This window comes from Tarenaya hassleriana, unplaced genomic scaffold (assembly GCF_000463585.1).
Source record: "Tarenaya hassleriana unplaced genomic scaffold, ASM46358v1 Cleome2, whole genome shotgun sequence".
Taxonomy (NCBI): Eukaryota; Viridiplantae; Streptophyta; class Magnoliopsida; order Brassicales; family Cleomaceae; genus Tarenaya; species Tarenaya hassleriana.
This window is the reverse complement of record NW_010965372.1, coordinates 7,298,367-7,313,997: the sequence shown is the minus strand read 5'-3', so window position 1 is coordinate 7,313,997 and position 15,631 is coordinate 7,298,367. Positions and strand designations below refer to the sequence as shown.

General features: G+C 39.4%; 4 protein-coding genes and 2 long non-coding RNA genes across 11 annotated transcripts in view; 3 read left to right on the top strand and 3 right to left on the bottom strand.

Moving 5' to 3' along the window:
- The window catches only part of LOC104812858 (glucan endo-1,3-beta-glucosidase 14), a 2,654-nt gene extending 491 nt beyond the window's left edge, over positions 1–2,163 (top strand). For both annotated transcript variants that reach the window (XM_010540235.2, XM_010540234.2), the window contains exons 3-5: positions 1–335; positions 827–1,535; positions 1,773–2,163. In XM_010540235.2, the coding sequence (XP_010538537.1) occupies positions 1–335; positions 827–1,535; positions 1,773–1,865 (1,137 nt within the window). In that variant the 3' untranslated portion in view covers positions 1,866–2,163. The remainder of the gene's footprint in view (positions 336–826; positions 1,536–1,772) is intronic.
- Positions 1,989–5,021, bottom strand: LOC104813343 (katanin p60 ATPase-containing subunit A-like 2). The gene is made up of 12 exons (XM_010540903.2): positions 4,779–5,021; positions 4,277–4,441; positions 4,144–4,196; positions 3,973–4,038; positions 3,757–3,864; positions 3,605–3,671; positions 3,446–3,530; positions 3,186–3,346; positions 2,968–3,069; positions 2,627–2,849; positions 2,151–2,263; positions 1,989–2,009 (listed from the first exon to the last, which is right to left on the bottom strand). Exons 1-12 carry the CDS (start codon positions 4,821–4,823, stop codon positions 1,989–1,991), a joined length of 1,209 nt encoding a protein of 402 aa, XP_010539205.1. The 5' UTR covers positions 4,824–5,021.
- Positions 5,022–6,990: 1,969 nt separating this feature from the next.
- On the bottom strand, positions 6,991–7,582 carry LOC104812857. The gene has a single exon (XM_010540232.1). It carries the CDS (start codon positions 7,558–7,560, stop codon positions 7,129–7,131), a length of 432 nt encoding a protein of 143 aa, XP_010538534.1. The 5' UTR covers positions 7,561–7,582; the 3' UTR covers positions 6,991–7,128.
- Positions 7,583–8,565: 983 nt separating this feature from the next.
- LOC104812853 lies at positions 8,566–12,761 on the top strand. Of its 5 annotated transcripts, none has more exons than XR_771640.2 (10): positions 8,566–8,806; positions 9,109–9,241; positions 9,351–9,455; positions 9,647–9,686; positions 9,780–9,856; positions 11,652–11,757; positions 11,958–12,037; positions 12,136–12,220; positions 12,334–12,401; positions 12,672–12,761. It is a non-coding gene; the product is annotated as an uncharacterized LOC104812853 (long non-coding RNA). The 5 variants fall into 5 exon arrangements; XR_771641.2 differs by having other exon boundaries at positions 9,641–9,686; positions 12,136–12,193; XR_771639.2 differs by having other exon boundaries at positions 9,641–9,686.
- LOC104812855 (potassium channel KAT1) lies at positions 9,321–14,001 on the bottom strand. Its single transcript, XM_010540231.1, has 12 exons — positions 13,913–14,001; positions 12,832–13,032; positions 12,531–12,746; positions 12,250–12,405; positions 12,108–12,165; positions 11,701–12,018; positions 11,162–11,401; positions 10,911–11,009; positions 10,791–10,823; positions 10,510–10,695; positions 9,654–10,413; positions 9,321–9,557 (listed from the first exon to the last, which is right to left on the bottom strand). The coding sequence occupies exons 2-12, from the start codon at positions 13,008–13,010 to the stop codon at positions 9,415–9,417; spliced, it is 2,388 nt and encodes a 795-aa protein (XP_010538533.1). The 5' UTR covers positions 13,011–13,032; positions 13,913–14,001; the 3' UTR covers positions 9,321–9,414.
- Positions 13,476–14,991, top strand: LOC104812856. The gene is made up of 5 exons (XR_771644.1): positions 13,476–13,568; positions 13,677–13,820; positions 13,916–14,028; positions 14,214–14,329; positions 14,855–14,991. It is a non-coding gene; the product is annotated as an uncharacterized LOC104812856 (long non-coding RNA).
- Positions 14,992–15,631: the final 640 nt, after the last annotated feature.

The window sequence follows — 15,631 nt, the reverse complement described above, 5'->3', positions numbered from 1 at the left end:
ATTATACTTGAAAGAGTTTCATCCCTTGGCATCAACTACGGCCAAGTTGGGAATAATTTGCCTCCGCCGGAAAAAGTGATCGACCTCTTGACCTCTCTAAGGATCACAAAGACGAGAATCTACGACACCAATCCTCAGATTCTGAAAGCATTTGCCAATTCGAAGATAGAGATCGTCGTCACGATCGAGAATCAGATCCTGCCATTGCTAACAGATCCTCAACAGGCTCTCCGATGGGTCAGCTCTCGTATCAAACCTTATTTCCCGGCCACCAAGATCACGGGGATCATGGTGGGCAATGAGCTGTTCACGGATCAAGACTCGAGCTTGATTGGGTACGCATACATACATACATACATACATACATACATACATACGTACGTACGTACATACACATACATACATACATACATACATACATACATACATACATACATACATACATACATACATACATACATACATACATACATACATACATACATACATACATACATATATTTTGTTTTTCAACTTTAAACACATCATAGGTATTTTGAGAATTACGAAGGGTTTCACTTCGAATTTAGATATTTGTTTATTTTCTATTTAGTTTGACAATAATCCACCGTCATCATGTTATAGATTTACAAAGATAAAAGATACAAAATAATATTCATCTTTTTATTATATGGTTCAAAATATATATGATATATCGACAGTAACACAATATAGTTATATGATATATACATACATAGTATAATTAAGATATCTGCGGTTTTTAGTATTTTTTATAATTTTATTACGTTTTCACTTGTCATTTGATGTCGAGTTTACAATTTTACAGGTACTTGGTACCAGCAATGATCAACATCCACCGTGCCCTAGTTCAATTGTCCCTAGACAAGTACATTCAAGTCTCGACACCGAGTTCACTCGCCGTCCTGGCCGAGTCATACCCTCCATCCTCCGGAAGTTTCCGACCGGAGGTAGCCGCCGTCATGCAACAGCTCTTACGTTTCTTGGACAGCACGAAATCCCCGTTTTGGATCAACGCTTATCCTTACTTCGCCTACAAAGACAACCCCACCAAAATCCCCGTAGACTACGTTCTCTTCAACCGTAACCCGGGCATGACCGATCCAAACACGAGACTACACTATGACAACATGCTGTACGCGCAAGTTGACGCCGTCAACTTCGCCGTCATGAAAATGGGTTACCGTAACGTAGAGGTTAGGGTTTCGGAGACGGGGTGGCCGTCGAAGGGTGACGTGGAAGAGACAGGAGCGTGGCCTACAAACGCCGCCGTGTACAACCGGAACTTGATGATGAGACAATTTGGCGGAGAAGGGACGCCGTTGAGGCATAACACGAGGCTCGAGGTCTATATATTCGCGTTGTTCAACGAGGACATGAAACCGGGTCCCACATCGGAGCGGAATTACGGGTTATTTCGACCCGACGGGTCTATGTCATATAACTTGGGCTTCTCTTCCATGTCTACCATTGCGGCTTCGGAATCTTTCTCTCTTCCCTCTTCTTCTGCCTCAAAGGTAAAAACTTTTTTCTTCCTTTCTAAAGGGTAAAAAAACTTTCTTTTAAAAGGTGGTATCTTTTTTTTCCGGAAGGTAAAAGATTTAGTGCTTAGGGCAATATTGCATGATCGGAACATAGGTTTAGAAGATATATATTAGCTATTTATGTTCAAGAATTTGATTAACATTAGCTATAGATTCTTAAATCATTAGAAAATAAAATACTAATAACGGAACAAAATCAATGCGGAACAGGCAATGAAGAAGGAAAAGAAAAGCTTGGAGTGTTGCACAATTTTGATCTTGGCCATGATCATCATTCAAGTCGTCCTCCCAAGAAGATCTTAAAAGGGAAACGCGAAGAATTATTTGCATTTTTAGTTAGGATATTAATAATCTTAATGATTAGATAATGTAAATTTCTAGTAACCCATCTCATATTATATATCATAATTTATTTATTCCGAGCACTCATGTTTTCTTCTGAACCACCTTTCGTGATTTCCAACAAAACTCAAAAGATTTATTCATAAAAACGAGTTCAATATCAAATTTAAGAGAGAAAGAACATGATGAACACAAGAACAGAAAAGAAAAAGAGGGAGAGCAGTCGTCACGGCGAGAGAATGTTGCTGTGGCTGGGGGGGGCGGGGGGTAGCGGTGAGCGTTGAGATGAGCCGAAGGCCTTGTGTTCCTCAGAGCTGCTTCTATGTCTTCCCGCAAAATCGGACCCACTTTTGGTAGCTCTGCATTCAAGAACCCCGAAAAATGCGTCAAACCTCGACTCGATATAACGACTCTATATGTCAAAATCGATCATATAATAACTGGTAAATACCTGCACTCGGGTTTATGGTTCACCAAAGCTACGTTTGGCTCACGTCATTTTGTGGTAAATGTAAAGGTATCGGGGTGGGGCATAAATAATCGAAAATGAAATACGCGGCCTTTCATACATAATTTTTGAATTCGGATATCCGAACATTTTCTTGAGTACTCGTAATCCGAATACTCGAAACCTTCGAAAACGAGTAGGGATATCAAATTGTGATATCTCACACCGTTTCTTGGTTAGTTCTGTCTGGAAATTGAGTTTTGGAACAACTTACCATCATCAGGAATGATTTCGTCTCTTTGTTCCAATACGGCCATCAAACGTCGCACCGGTTGCATGGCAGCTTCTTTGCAGAGTGACCGAATGTCCGAGCCCGAATAACCTTCGGTTTTCTCGACTAATAGGTCATACGGTAGGGACTCCTCCTCGGGTCTTGAGGACAGGAGTTCTTCAAACATGGCTTGCCTTGCCTCTGGCTCGGGAAGCGGCACAAGTATCTGATTTTTCACACATTTGTTAAAGCTCACTACAACGTGCGGAAACCTGTCTGAACGTAGTTCTCCAACGCTATATATAAGAAAAAATATTAAAGAATGATCATTGGAGATAGGATACTCTTTTCTCCAGCCGCCTGAGCATGGCGGCATCAAGCTCCCATGGAAGATTCGTCGCTGCTAAAACAAACACGAGCTCATCCGTCTGTGTCAGGCCGTCCATCTGAAAATCTAACCGGAAACGTATTTGTACAAAATTTGCAACAACAAAAAATTAGGGTAAAACATAGAACTTTCAACAGTTGATTAGAGAAATCTAAAATGCTAATTCGACTTCACCTGTATGAGCAGCTCAGTTTTGAGACGCCTGCTTGCTTCATGTTCACCGCGGCCATCACCACGGTGGCTTATGATCGCATCAATTTCATCGAGAAAGATTGTAGATGGTGCGTGGTGTTTAGCCATATCAAATAGCACCCTAATCAGCTTCTCCGAATCCCCTGAAGCACACCAATGAGTTTTCCATGATTCAGTCTCGACGTTATTCCTCTAAGCTCTCCTATATGTGTGCTGATACATTTCAAATGAAACCATCCTACCTCTCCATTTGCTCACAACAGACGAAGCTGATATGTTAAAGAACGTGGTATTGCATTCAGTCGCAACAGCCTTTGCAAGCATTGTCTGAAATTGAAACCGTAAGACAGGAAATTCGAATGTCGGGTCTCTATATAAGCACAATGGCACCGATTACCGACCTTCCCTGTCCCGGGAGGACCAAAGAGAAGAATTCCTTTCCATGGTGAAAGCAGACCTGTAAAGTACCTGAAGAAAACAACAGACAAGGGTTAGATCGTTGATGTCCTGAAAATGGAAGCCTCAAGGTTTGGTTTGTTCTACAAGGACCTACTTTGGATATTTTATAGGCATCACCACAGCTTCCTTGAGCAATTGCTTAGCATTTCCCAACCCTTTGATACTTTCCCACTTAACGTCAGGACTTCCATGGATAATGTCCCTGCAGAGGAGTTTCCGATATATGTAATAAAACCCACGATATTCTTCCACTTTGCTCGGAACTTTTCCGTGTTTTCAGACACTAAACAAAAGCTTGTCTTCCACTTACCTACTCAAGCTTTCAGCTAAAGCACGAGTTTCTGCAGATTCAAAAGGGGGAAGCAGGGGTTTGCGCCTGGAAAATCGAAGCTAAGGAGGCATAATGAGCTCTTCAAGACCAGAAAATCGAGCGAGAGCATTAAACAAATCATCTACATAAGCTAAATAGAGAAGATTTTACGGTTTCACATTCGTTCCATTGGAGACAGATCCATTAGCGTGATTCGAGCTGTCCTGAAACCACATTCAACAACTGTAACTCAACATGTCTGAAATCTGGCAAGGATGTCCAAAACAAGATCACTAGCTCAGACCGATTGCATCACATGACCATCATCAGCGATGTTCTTGACATGCCCATTGCTGTTCAGTGCGCTAATTGGCAAGCCCCTTGATCTATCGTCAGTTTCTTGGCCATCCTGTGATTGAGGACGTGGCTTCTTTCTCCCGAATTTCGCATCGTAATGCAATTTGAAATCCTACGCATACAGACGCCACTTAGACATAGCTAATAGATTCCAAATTCATTACCAACTGAAACGAATACACGAAATGAGAAAAGTCGCACAAAGAAATCAAAGGCCTAAACAGTGAGTTAAACGATAGTCGTCGATTACGGAAACTCAATTCTGTGAAATTACAATCGGATCTAAGCACTTGCAAGCAGTAATGAAGTCAAATCATTTCAGCACAGGACTCGGAATCGAAGTCGATCCAGGACAACTGGGAGAGTTTCCTCCTTTTTTCTCCAGTAAGAATTTTCTCGGTAACCAAACAAGAGAGGAAAACGAGAGAGGATCGCGCGGTAAAATTTACCTCGAAAGTCCAGCGAGTCAGAGATGGCTCGTCGTCGCCGGCCATAATCGGCGATCGCCAGGCGGAGAAGAAGAGAAGCAAATGGCTTCCAGGAACCTGTCTCTTTCTCTAGTCTCTGTCTGGTACCGACAGAATCCGCATGGAGAAGAAGAGAAGCCTGGCAATAATTGAATCTCTCCGGAAACGACTGGCAAAGGCTACGACAGAGTATCAGCAACAAATGCCATTTGCTCCTTTCATTTTCTTTTCATTAATTTAAAAATGCTTAAAATATTTCAGTTTTCATAGCGCATGAAATCTTTATTTTCTCCTTTTGAATTATTATTAATTCCCTGAAAATTAAGATGAACATTAAAAAAAAAAAACTATGATTGGATTCCCATGATACGCTGCTTTTCTATGGGCCCAAAATCATATAAGCCTCTTAGATTTAGGCCCATTAAATGATGGGCTCCGGGGACAGAGCCCTTGGGCATGGTATGATCTATGGCCCACAAATATTGTATATACCGTGGCTTATTTTGTTAACCGACCCGTACATTCGAACCGAATCAAATTGGATGTAAAATTGAATGACAATTATTTTTTTTAAACTAAAAAAAATCGAATCCGAATTTGAACCAAATCAAATAAAAGAATAAATGAAAAATAAATTTTTTTTAGAAAATGAATATTCTTGTTATAATAGAACCGAATCCAAACGAAATTCAATACAAAAACCAAATAGTTATAATTTTTTTAAAATAGAAATAACTGAACTCGAATATAATCGAATATAACTGAACTGAATTCCGAAAAAGTCATTCTTAATAAATACTAAGGTGTTGAATGGTAGGAGTTTTTAGAGTTTTTGGATTTCAAAAAGTGAAAAAACCAACAATTAAGTTTCTTTTAATTTGGTTTTTCTAAAAACCCAAAAATCTATTTTATGAAAAAAAATCAACTAAAAACTAAAAGCCACCTTTTTTAGATTTATAAACTTTCAGAATCCAAAAACTAAAAACCCAAAACCAAAAACTAAAGCCAAAAACCCAAAATAAAAACCAATACCATTCGAAGCCTAAATAGCTTTTTGTTTCTGTCCAGAGTAGAGTATTATACCTTTTTTTTTGTATACAAAATTTTTTTTTATTAATGAAATAATCAAAGATGTTCCAATTGAATAAAATATCATTGTAATCGAATATGATTCGATATAAATATCAAATATGTATGATTTTTCTAAAATTGGAAAATTAAATTTTGTAAAGAAAATGAAATTTAATCTAATCGAATTCAATAGAATAAAAATCGAGGGTTATAATTTTTTCTAGAAATTTGAAACGAAACCGAATTAGAACTCGAATAAACCAGCCCTATTCGTACTATATAATCTAAGGTATATAAATTTTCTGAATCTTTTGTGAGCAATTTCGAACCGCATGGATCGTAACTAAGAGTGAATATATATATATATATGTATATATATTCACGTTACAAATACAACGAAGGCAACGTCAATATATATATATATATATATATATATATATTTGTGAATTTATGATATTTTTTGTGTTTTTTAATATAAAAGGTAGTTTTTGTTTTGTTGGTTGCAAAAGCTATGGCATTGGAGTGGACTTACGGTACGAACACACGGAAATGAAGGGGGGGAAATAATAAACTCCCATGAAACAAGAGCTTCTTTCCTCTTGGATTCACGATGCAAAATCCACATGCCTCTTCCCAATTATATCGGCTGAATATACTCTCATATTTGCGCAAAACGATGCGTTTTGACCTTGAAAACGAGGCAGATATGCTAATCCCCTGCATATATAATATTCTGCAAACGTGTGTGTGATCTGACTCTAGAAACCTCCCCTTTATTTTAATTTTATTTACTAGGCCGACGTATTATTCACAATATTTCCGAGGAAATTAGCTTAATTGCTTAAGCAGAAAAAAATATATACGCTTTTTTGTACGGTTCACTTGCTAACGTGCAATATAGGAAAGTGGAACTATATTTTATCCAATGTTGGGCACCAAAAATTTCACGAGGTCCATTAAAATATGCAAAATTCGTATGACTATTAAATGACTCGAATACAATCGTCATCCAAGTGAAAAAGAAGGGCAGACAAAATAGGAAATAAAAAGTATATTGCAAAAAATACAAGCTATACTCGACGTCTATATACGTATTTTTTTATACAGTAGCACACTGAAAAAAATGCAATAACGATCAATAAAAGAGAATCAGGAATAAGGAGAACAAACAAAAAGGTTACAGACGAGACGAACAAAGAAGATTCACGATATAAAGGAACCGATATTGTTCCCATAGAATATACTTATATTCCGGGTCGATCTAGGGTTTTCTAGAGTCGGGGAGATGGCAAAAACGAGATGCAGAATTAGGGAACCGGTTGTGGCAATGAGATGAACCGGAGCTTGGTGGGTTGACTCCCTTTGGAAGCATAACCGAAAGTGAGCCCGGTTCGACCGGCCGGTTCTTCTTCACCATCTCGAAGTACTGATCCTTGCGACCAAGAAGACGACGATGACGACGACGACGACGACAAAGAGGATGGTCGTGTTGCGCCCGGTTCAAGAAAAACGGCGTCGTTTTCTTGATGTTGACGAGATCGTGCGGATGTTTCGTATCCTCTCCCGCGTCATAAGTTTCGGATTTCTCTCGTGCTCTGGTTTCAAGACTCGGTAACGACGAGGCGACGAGGAAGAGAGAGAGAGCGAGAGAGAGGACGAAGTTTTTCAGATGGGTATCTTTGGGACTATTCATTGTGGAGAGATTAGGGTTTCAGAGAGAGGGAGAGAGAGAGAGAGAGATTGTAAAAACTGCTCCTAAATGAGATTTTTGAGACATGGAGAACGGGAAAAGCGACTTCTCTCAACTCAAATGAGTACGTAATATGGCATTAATTTGCAGGGCCATTTTTGTACCGACGAACCATCTGTTTTTTTTTGTGTCACAAATTAACATTATTTTCGTTATATCCAAGACTTTGCATCAACTAATCTTATAAGTTTTAAATTGTTAATATTAATGACGTGATCTCACTCTCTCTCTCTCTCTCTCTCTCTCTCTCTCATATATAATATATGTGTGTGTATATATATATATCATGGAAACATTGACGGATAACTAAAAACTGTTTGCAATTATGGTCCATTCGTACCCTTTTCTTTTATGGATTTCATTGGTCTATTTCTCATTAGCGTCTTGAGGATCTAGAGCCATATATATATATGATATGGGTGATCAAAGATTATCCTACCTATACGTGAATCGTTTTTCTTTACGTGAATATCAGTGCTGACGAGGAGACCAGTAATTGATTTGAATTGATCACATGTTTTCCAATACGAATTCCACCCAACCACCTCGTTAATTATTCACACGTGTGTTGCCCCCGTTTTAATGTTTTTTATACGTCCTTAATGTTCGTACTTGCATACATATTATGACGCCTTAATTGTTACACATATATATACAACACATATTGTTTTTAAAAGTTCAGACCAACTATTTCTAATTTATTTTCGTGATGAATAATATCTAGTAATATCCAATTGTGCGCTGAGCATCTAATGTAAGATATTATTGTAAGAAACTCGCCAAGAAAAAAGTTATTGATACAAAATTGTGGGAAAAAAAAAACTCATTTCGTTACCATTAAAGCCCACCTGAGGCCCAGATCCATGTTTCTGTTTAGCCCAATATAATGCGCCGAGTCATCAACTACACCCCCTCCCCCTTTCTGCGATTTCAAATGACGGAGACGAATTTTAATTTTCAGGAAAAGAAATCCGCACGCGATCACTCTCCCGGAAAGGGCGGGAACCAAAGTCTTCTGATCAGCTTCTCAAATACATTCTGCGAAGGCTTCCTGTCGAAGATTTCCGTCAAAGCTTCTCAGAGGTTCGAATAAAATCTTGCTTACGCTACTAAATGCATTGCGCTGCTTGGAGATCATTGCAGATGGAGCAAATCAGGTCGTAGAAGATGTTCGTCAAGCGATCGCCAGGTTTCTTCATCGCTATAACGAATTTCTCATTCGACTCTGTACCCGTACATTCTTGTTTGGTGTGCGATTCGGAGTTTAATTCGTTATGTGATGTGATAGTGTGTCCGCTTTCTCTCTGCCGATGAAATTCAGTGTACCTTGAATTCGTATTGTACATTGAATTTGAATTTCTTGTACGACCTAATTGTTAATCGCGATGGATTCGTGAACGTTTCATAGAGTTTGATTATGATCATCTGTTTCAAAATAATTGAAACCTAAAGGAACTTAACTGGATCTTTGTGAATTCATTATGCACGCAGTGGCTATATTATATATTTGGGTTCGGGTAAATGCAACCTCGTGAACTGCTTTTGTGGCGAGCAACCAGGCGAGATAGTAGAACTCTAAAATCTACAACAGTAGAGACGTTCCGAAATGTCACCATACTGCCGTGTCGGTTTGATCGATGTTGTCTTATTGTTTTTTTTTTTCATCGCTTGCTGCTATTCAGATTTTAATGTTGATGGACTGCTTTTGATGATATAATTTTCTCTGGTTTCAGTGAAATAGGACAAACACATTCCCTACAGATGTACATGCTTCATCAACGAACTCACTATGTCTGGTCAAGTCAAGTTGCAATCTGTACCTTCAAATTCGTTTTGATGTAAGAACAAATGTTCACCATCTCGAATGACATCCATATCATCTATTTCAGCGTTTTCAGCATTGGTGATCTTTGTGAAGCTCTGGCCTTCAAATTTTTCACCTGTGTAATTGCCGAAGTTTGACATTAAGAAATCTGTTTAGATAAAGGAAGATTGCTCTACTAGTTCTATGTTTTCTGTGAAGTAACAGAGCTTACCAGCAACTCTTAGCAGTTCTGCCACTGAAGCAGGTAGAAGTATCAACTTTCCGCTCTGTCTCTGTGATAAATTTTTGGCCTGCGGCTGCATGTGGATAATAACCCTCCTATTGTTTGGCTTTGCAGCTGGTTGTACAGTGGCATTGATTGGGAAGCTGGAGCTGCAGTACGAATCCATCTTTTGTGAACGAAATCTGTAAGAGGTAGGATCCAAATCTTCACTGTATCTTTTTCCATTCACTACCATTTTGGGTTTTCTGGGTTCTGCTATCTGTATCCTATGTTCTTCTGCTTTTCTTATGTCATAGTTCAGTAAAAGGTCATATATGCTCTTGTTTTCTTGTTGCTTTGCAAGAGCCTTTGGTGTCCAGCCTCTAGAATCTGGTTTGTCTATGCTAACCCCTCGTTCAAGTAGCTTCTGTACCATTTCAATATTCCCCCTGTGAATTGCGGCTGTAAGAGCTGTTTCTCTACTTCCCGGTGTAAAATCTGGTACCTCTGTGCAACTGGCCCTATAGTCACCTTTTCTTGAATTGGTTCCTTCTGTTGATCCCATTCCTGGGAACCTTGTATTTTCTGAATCATGCGCTGACGAACATTTGTGTTGGTAATCTTGGCCGTTGGCATGTCCTTCTCCTCTTTTTGGAACTCCGTCCAACTCTTCTACTCTCTTTGGAACTCCATCCAACCAGTCCCGTAAGAAGGAGCCTGGATCATTGGTCGTGTCATCAATTGTTATTGACTGTTGCCCTCTAAGTTTCTGCATGTTTTGGCATGAAATGAGTCAATATTGTTTAACTGTAAAGTGAAAACGCCAGAAACATACTGAGTTCAAAGTATGTGGGATATCGCTTACCATGCAGAGATTGTTCATTATAGCACGCCCATCTTCAATATGTGCTTGCGTGGTGTTCATCAGAGATGTTCTGCTCACCCGTAGTATTTGACAAAGTTCAGTTGTTCTAACTGTGAAAGGTTGTGGCCTGCAGCATAAAACTCCAATCTCCCCAAATGCATCTCCAGCAATTGCTTTCCCATGAACCTGCATCATGTAAGAAATGTGGTTATTATTGTTTCTTTTGGTAACCGTGCACAAGCATATAGAAAATGTTTTCCTGAAATATTTTCATGAGCTACCTGATCTTGTCCATCAACGTAGGAGATGAATTCCTGCATGATAACACCGGATAGTGTAAATTGTTAGGACATACTTCAGGTATTTCTGTGCAGTTATTTATACCCAAATCATTCACTCACCACTGCCCCAGAGACCAGTATGTAAAGTTCTGTAGGAGCTTCATTTTGTAGTATTACATCTTCTTTGGGTGGAAAATACTCGGCTTCTACATCTGAAACCTTGAATGGCAAAAGTTCACGGGGTTGGTAACCTTATGAAATCATTCCCTATGGCCTGTAAGTGCTACAAGTATGGGGCAATGGGTGCGGAGAGTAGAAAACAGAATGTAAAGAAAGAAATGTAGTTCAAAGTTACAGATGAGACAGAGTACCAGTTGAAAGAGGAAGTCACGAGAAACTCCTTGAAAAAGGTAGACATTCTGAACAATGGGGAAAAAGAGATAGTTTGCAATGCTTGTACGGATGGCTTTCGGCAAACCATTCAATGTTTCCTGTTGTTTCAGACCTTCTGTTTTGAACTTTAAGCAGATGTGTGATAACATCTGGTCTTGTATGTGAGGTGGGAGTTGGTTTCGTGATGTGAATTCTGAAGCGGCTCTGACTGTCTCCCTCTGTTGAATTGAAACAGTTCAGCTTTCCTAGTTTGTGAGATTAGCTGAATATTATACTAGTTATAGTTTCGAGGGTAGAGAAATTTTTATCTATCAGATTATGTAATCGGAGTTGTTTTAGCGTAGGAATAAATTACAGTCGGCTATGCATGCATCTAGCATAACAAACTTCTTATTCCATGTCAATATTTTGAGCAGAACAGTTGTTTGATTTTCACCTATTTGACCCACTATGTAACATTTTTAGCAGGCTGAGCATTCAGGGTGGTAGTGGGAGATCTAAAAGAAGTCAGACTTACAAAACTTCTGGTGCGGCTAGTCCAGTGAACCACGAGGTTGGTCATATTCCCAATCAGGTAAGAGGTCAAACCCAAGTTGAACAGCATGTAAAAGATGTCAAACAGCATTTCCCTCGGATTATTAGCATGCAAGTCTCCATACCCCGTGGTTGTTAGTGTCGTAATTGACCAGTAAAGAGCAGTCACATATCTATCCCAGACACTCGCCTCCTTGAACTTTGGATATACAGACCCAATCCATGTTTTCGTTGGATCAGGGTATCTATCTGCAATGAGGTAGTTGAAGCATCCGGCACAATGTACTGCAAACAGGGTAACCTGAGATTGACAACAACAGGTAAAGCTCCCCAACTTATCAACTGTCATCACTATAGATGAGATATCTGTGTGCATGTTTTAACACTTACTGAAACGAGTTTTGTACATCTTGTCCAGAAATAGTTGAAACGGATATCTTTCTCAAGCCTGAAGGAAAGGAGAAGTAGGAGGATAAGTACTACATCCACCGTAGAATGAAATGGTTTAAACATATTTTTTAGCCAAATGAACCTTGCGAACAGCGAGCTAACTCGTCTTAGACGCCAGAGCCTGAGCATGCTAAGAACTCTGAATCCTAGTTCACTTCCATTGTAGTTGAACAGCAGACTCAATGACTGAAACGGTGCTGTTGAACACACATCAAAGGCAAACCAAGTAGACAGGTACCTGAATGTTGCATGTCCAGAAATTAGCTTGTATACGTTAACTATCACTTTCGAAAAAGATTTACATCTTATGAGTATTTTCACTTGAAAACACCAAAATGAGCCAAACTTCAGAGTCTTTCTCACCTTATAGCTATTTTCTTAGGATTGTCAACTAGAAGATAGGAGTCGCTGTCGAGATATGCGACAAAGAAGGTGAGAATGATGTCAATGGCAAAGAAGCCATTGACAATGTTGTCGATTATGAAAAGTGCATCTTTTTTGTAGGTGATGAAGGCAAAGTCAAATGGACAGATCCATGCCGAGTAAATGACTAGAACGACCAGCCACATCTCCCACGCCCTGAATCAACACAAGCAGCAGTCAAACAGATGACAGAAACAGAACCAATCCCCATAAGCACAATAAAGAGCTTATGGATAATCACCTATAACGTGGGTCAAAAGGAGAGATTATGTGTTTACGGAGCTTGGTTGACTGGTTGATTCTGGCTCCAAGGGATGGCAAAAGGTCGGCAGAGAAGAAACTGCTGTGTTTGATTGTGTCCATTGGGTAATCCTCGACACAGAACCTCTCGAAGAAGTTTCTGGTGCAAGAGATGGACATCTTTTCTGATGCTTCAATCTCTCTGGAAAAAATAAACTCTTTCTGCGGGGTGAGACTCTCCTCAGCAAGGTAGTTATAAATAGTGATAAAAGTTGTGACAAGTGACACGGGCTAACGTTCTCCTTTTCCTTTTCCCTCGTTTCTGTTGTGACTTCTATGCCAACTTGCACTGACCCATTAGTTTTCCTTTTCTGACAAAAATAAATTTACCGAGGAAGGTTTAAAGCTTTGTACAGACTAGTGCGCCATTAACACCCCACACCCACAAGGTAAAAAAAAGAATGGTTAAGTGTGGTACACTTTTTCTACCCTGTGAGAGCAAAAGCGGGTGAATAGGAGGTGAAAAACACAGAACCATCAGCGTTATGCGGGAAGAGTGAGATGGTAAGTGGCGGACATTGAGCTTTTGCAGCAATGCCAGAGTTTCTTTCTTTTCTTCTTTTGCAGGCAAAGAAAGTTTTGAACCCGGAGAGAGAGAGGGGACGCAATCTGGTAATGGAGTTTCTGCTGGATGAGATGGTGACGGTGGTGGGAGATCCATTTTCTCAGCATATGAAGGTGGGAATGATATATAGGCATATACATAAATACACAAGAGGCGTATTTGTTGTGTGTGTTAATGGAAGGACAAAATTGGGCATGAAAAATTTGGTGTTTTCATTTCAGGAATCCAGAAATGGACCAGGCAAAAGGAAGAAAAGATGGCCTTTGACAGAATATTTTTTGAGGGCCAGAGGATTAAAATTTTCGAGTATTCCTCAAGGATCTTTTCCTTTTTATTCCGTCTTCAAAACCAATCATTAACATACGGTGTGTGTTTCAATTCAAACCCTATCTAAAATTTCTTTTGAGAATAAATCTTGATCATAGTTTGAATGGTTAACGATTTGGAGTGTTCTTACCAGAGGAGTTGAGTTTTGCTTAGATATGGATGCCACGTGGACCAACAACAGCTCTCCACGTCAGGTTTCACAGCCCCCCTCTCTTTCTCGAGAAAATCCCTCCCGAGAACAACAAGGTTGGTTTTGTTGTTAGTGCAAAGCGGAATCTTTTTGTTGTTGTGCTGCAATGCAAAACGGAATCTTTAACCATGACTGTCTGAAAACCCATTCCCACCATTAATATTCCCTCTCTCTTGCTGTCTTGTTCGCGCGCACACGCGTTATGAATCGCGCTGATTCGTTTTGGTTTGACTTGTTACAGTTAGTGAGGAAGGCACGCGGTTGGTTCTATGCGGTGACACTTGAGTGTCTCAGTCCCCGCCGACGTTTCCTTCGATCAGTGGACCCTTCTTGTGATTTGTTGACACTTTTGAACAGGTTAGTTTCCGGATAAACTTCAGCCTCTCCAACATTTTTTTTTCTTGTATATATCTCTATTTCTTGCATTTGATATTTTTCGTTATCGTTTTCGTTTGATTGCTCTAGACTGTTCCTTGTTTAGCTTTTTAATTAGTCCCCATTTTACGCGTAATCCTCGAATCTAGAGGATCTGACATGACATGAAAAAAGGCTTTTAATTAAACGGTATAATAAAGATCAGGGACCCTCTTTTACAATAGAAACTAGATATAAGAAATATCTAGGAATGGAGTAACCATGGTCCTAGGGTAATCATGGTTAACAAAAGCATTTGTTCGTGGTTTGGATCACGAACATTTTGTAGTTATGTTTGTCTCTCTCTCATTTGTTGGATAGACGGTAAGAATAAAATTATCGCCAAAATTTTCAAACTTAAACCTTTTATTCGCCACCCAAAAAGAAACCTTTTACTTCTCTCACAAGTTTGAGTCGATTTTCCGGTTTTTGTTAGATCTTATCTGATATTTTTTTTTTGATAACCAGGATGGTTCGTCGGGCCTTCGCCCCGACTACATCCACTCTAGGCCCGGGACTAGCCTTTGTATATTAATCATTTTAGTCAAGAAATTACATCACTCTCTACCAGTGAAATCGAACCCAGGACCTTGAGGATGATTTTGTCACCTTTCATCCATTGGGACATCAACTGTTGGGTTTATCGGATATTTGATTGTGTTGCACCGACGTTAATCATGAAATGTATGATTTCATACATTTGTAGTATTAGCTAACAAATAGAAGTTACGGTGAAGTTTTAGCAAATTTTGGACTGTGGGGAGGGGGAGAAAAATAAAAGGTTCACATTCAATTCACGTAGCCAAGAATCAACTAAAACGTGTGTGTTGGTCCCTCGGGCTCGGTGTGTGTGGAATAGACTGGCAAATCGTTAGAAAGATTTAGTTTTGCCACTTGCAGTCTTCTCATTGGCCCGTTAAGAGCCATAGACAACTGCTTTGCTTAATCTTTTTTTCTTTTTTTTGTCGGCAATTAACCGTTTAATTTAAGTCGGTTGTTAGTTCACATCTGATGAGCGACACTGGGACCAGAAGTAAAACAAAAAAGTGTTGTTGGGTCATAGAGATTATTTAGAAAATCAAGATTTTTTCTTCTTTGTTTTTATGTTTTCCTCAAACGTGGATAACCTGACGATATCCCATGAATAGTTTTGGATAAAATTTCTGTATCCTTGGCTTGGGAAATTTCGGATTGTCTTGCCTACACTGTCGATGTGTCAACATTAACCGAGAGAAACCCAGTAAG

Coding starts and splice junctions, on each gene's coding strand:
- LOC104812857 (XM_010540232.1), bottom strand. CDS start 7,560: ATGAATAGTCCCAAAGATACCCATCTGAAAAACTTCGTCCTCTCTCTC.
- LOC104813343 (XM_010540903.2), bottom strand. CDS start 4,823: ATGGCCGGCGACGACGAGCCATCTCTGACTCGCTGGACTTTCGAG. Junction 4,442..4,778: donor TGACTCGCTGGACTTTCGAG/GTAAATTTTACC, acceptor CTGTATGCGTAG/GATTTCAAATTGCATTACGA. Junction 4,197..4,276: donor ATGGTCATGTGATGCAATCG/GTCTGAGCTAGT, acceptor ATGTGGTTTCAG/GACAGCTCGAATCACGCTAA.
- LOC104812855 (XM_010540231.1), bottom strand. CDS start 13,010: ATGTCCATCTCTTGCACCAGAAACTTCTTCGAGAGGTTCTGTGTCGAG. Junction 10,824..10,910: donor TACTGGTCTCTGGGGCAGTG/GTGAGTGAATGA, acceptor GTTATCATGCAG/GAATTCATCTCCTACGTTGA. Junction 10,414..10,509: donor TAATGAACAATCTCTGCATG/GTAAGCGATATC, acceptor CAAAACATGCAG/AAACTTAGAGGGCAACAGTC.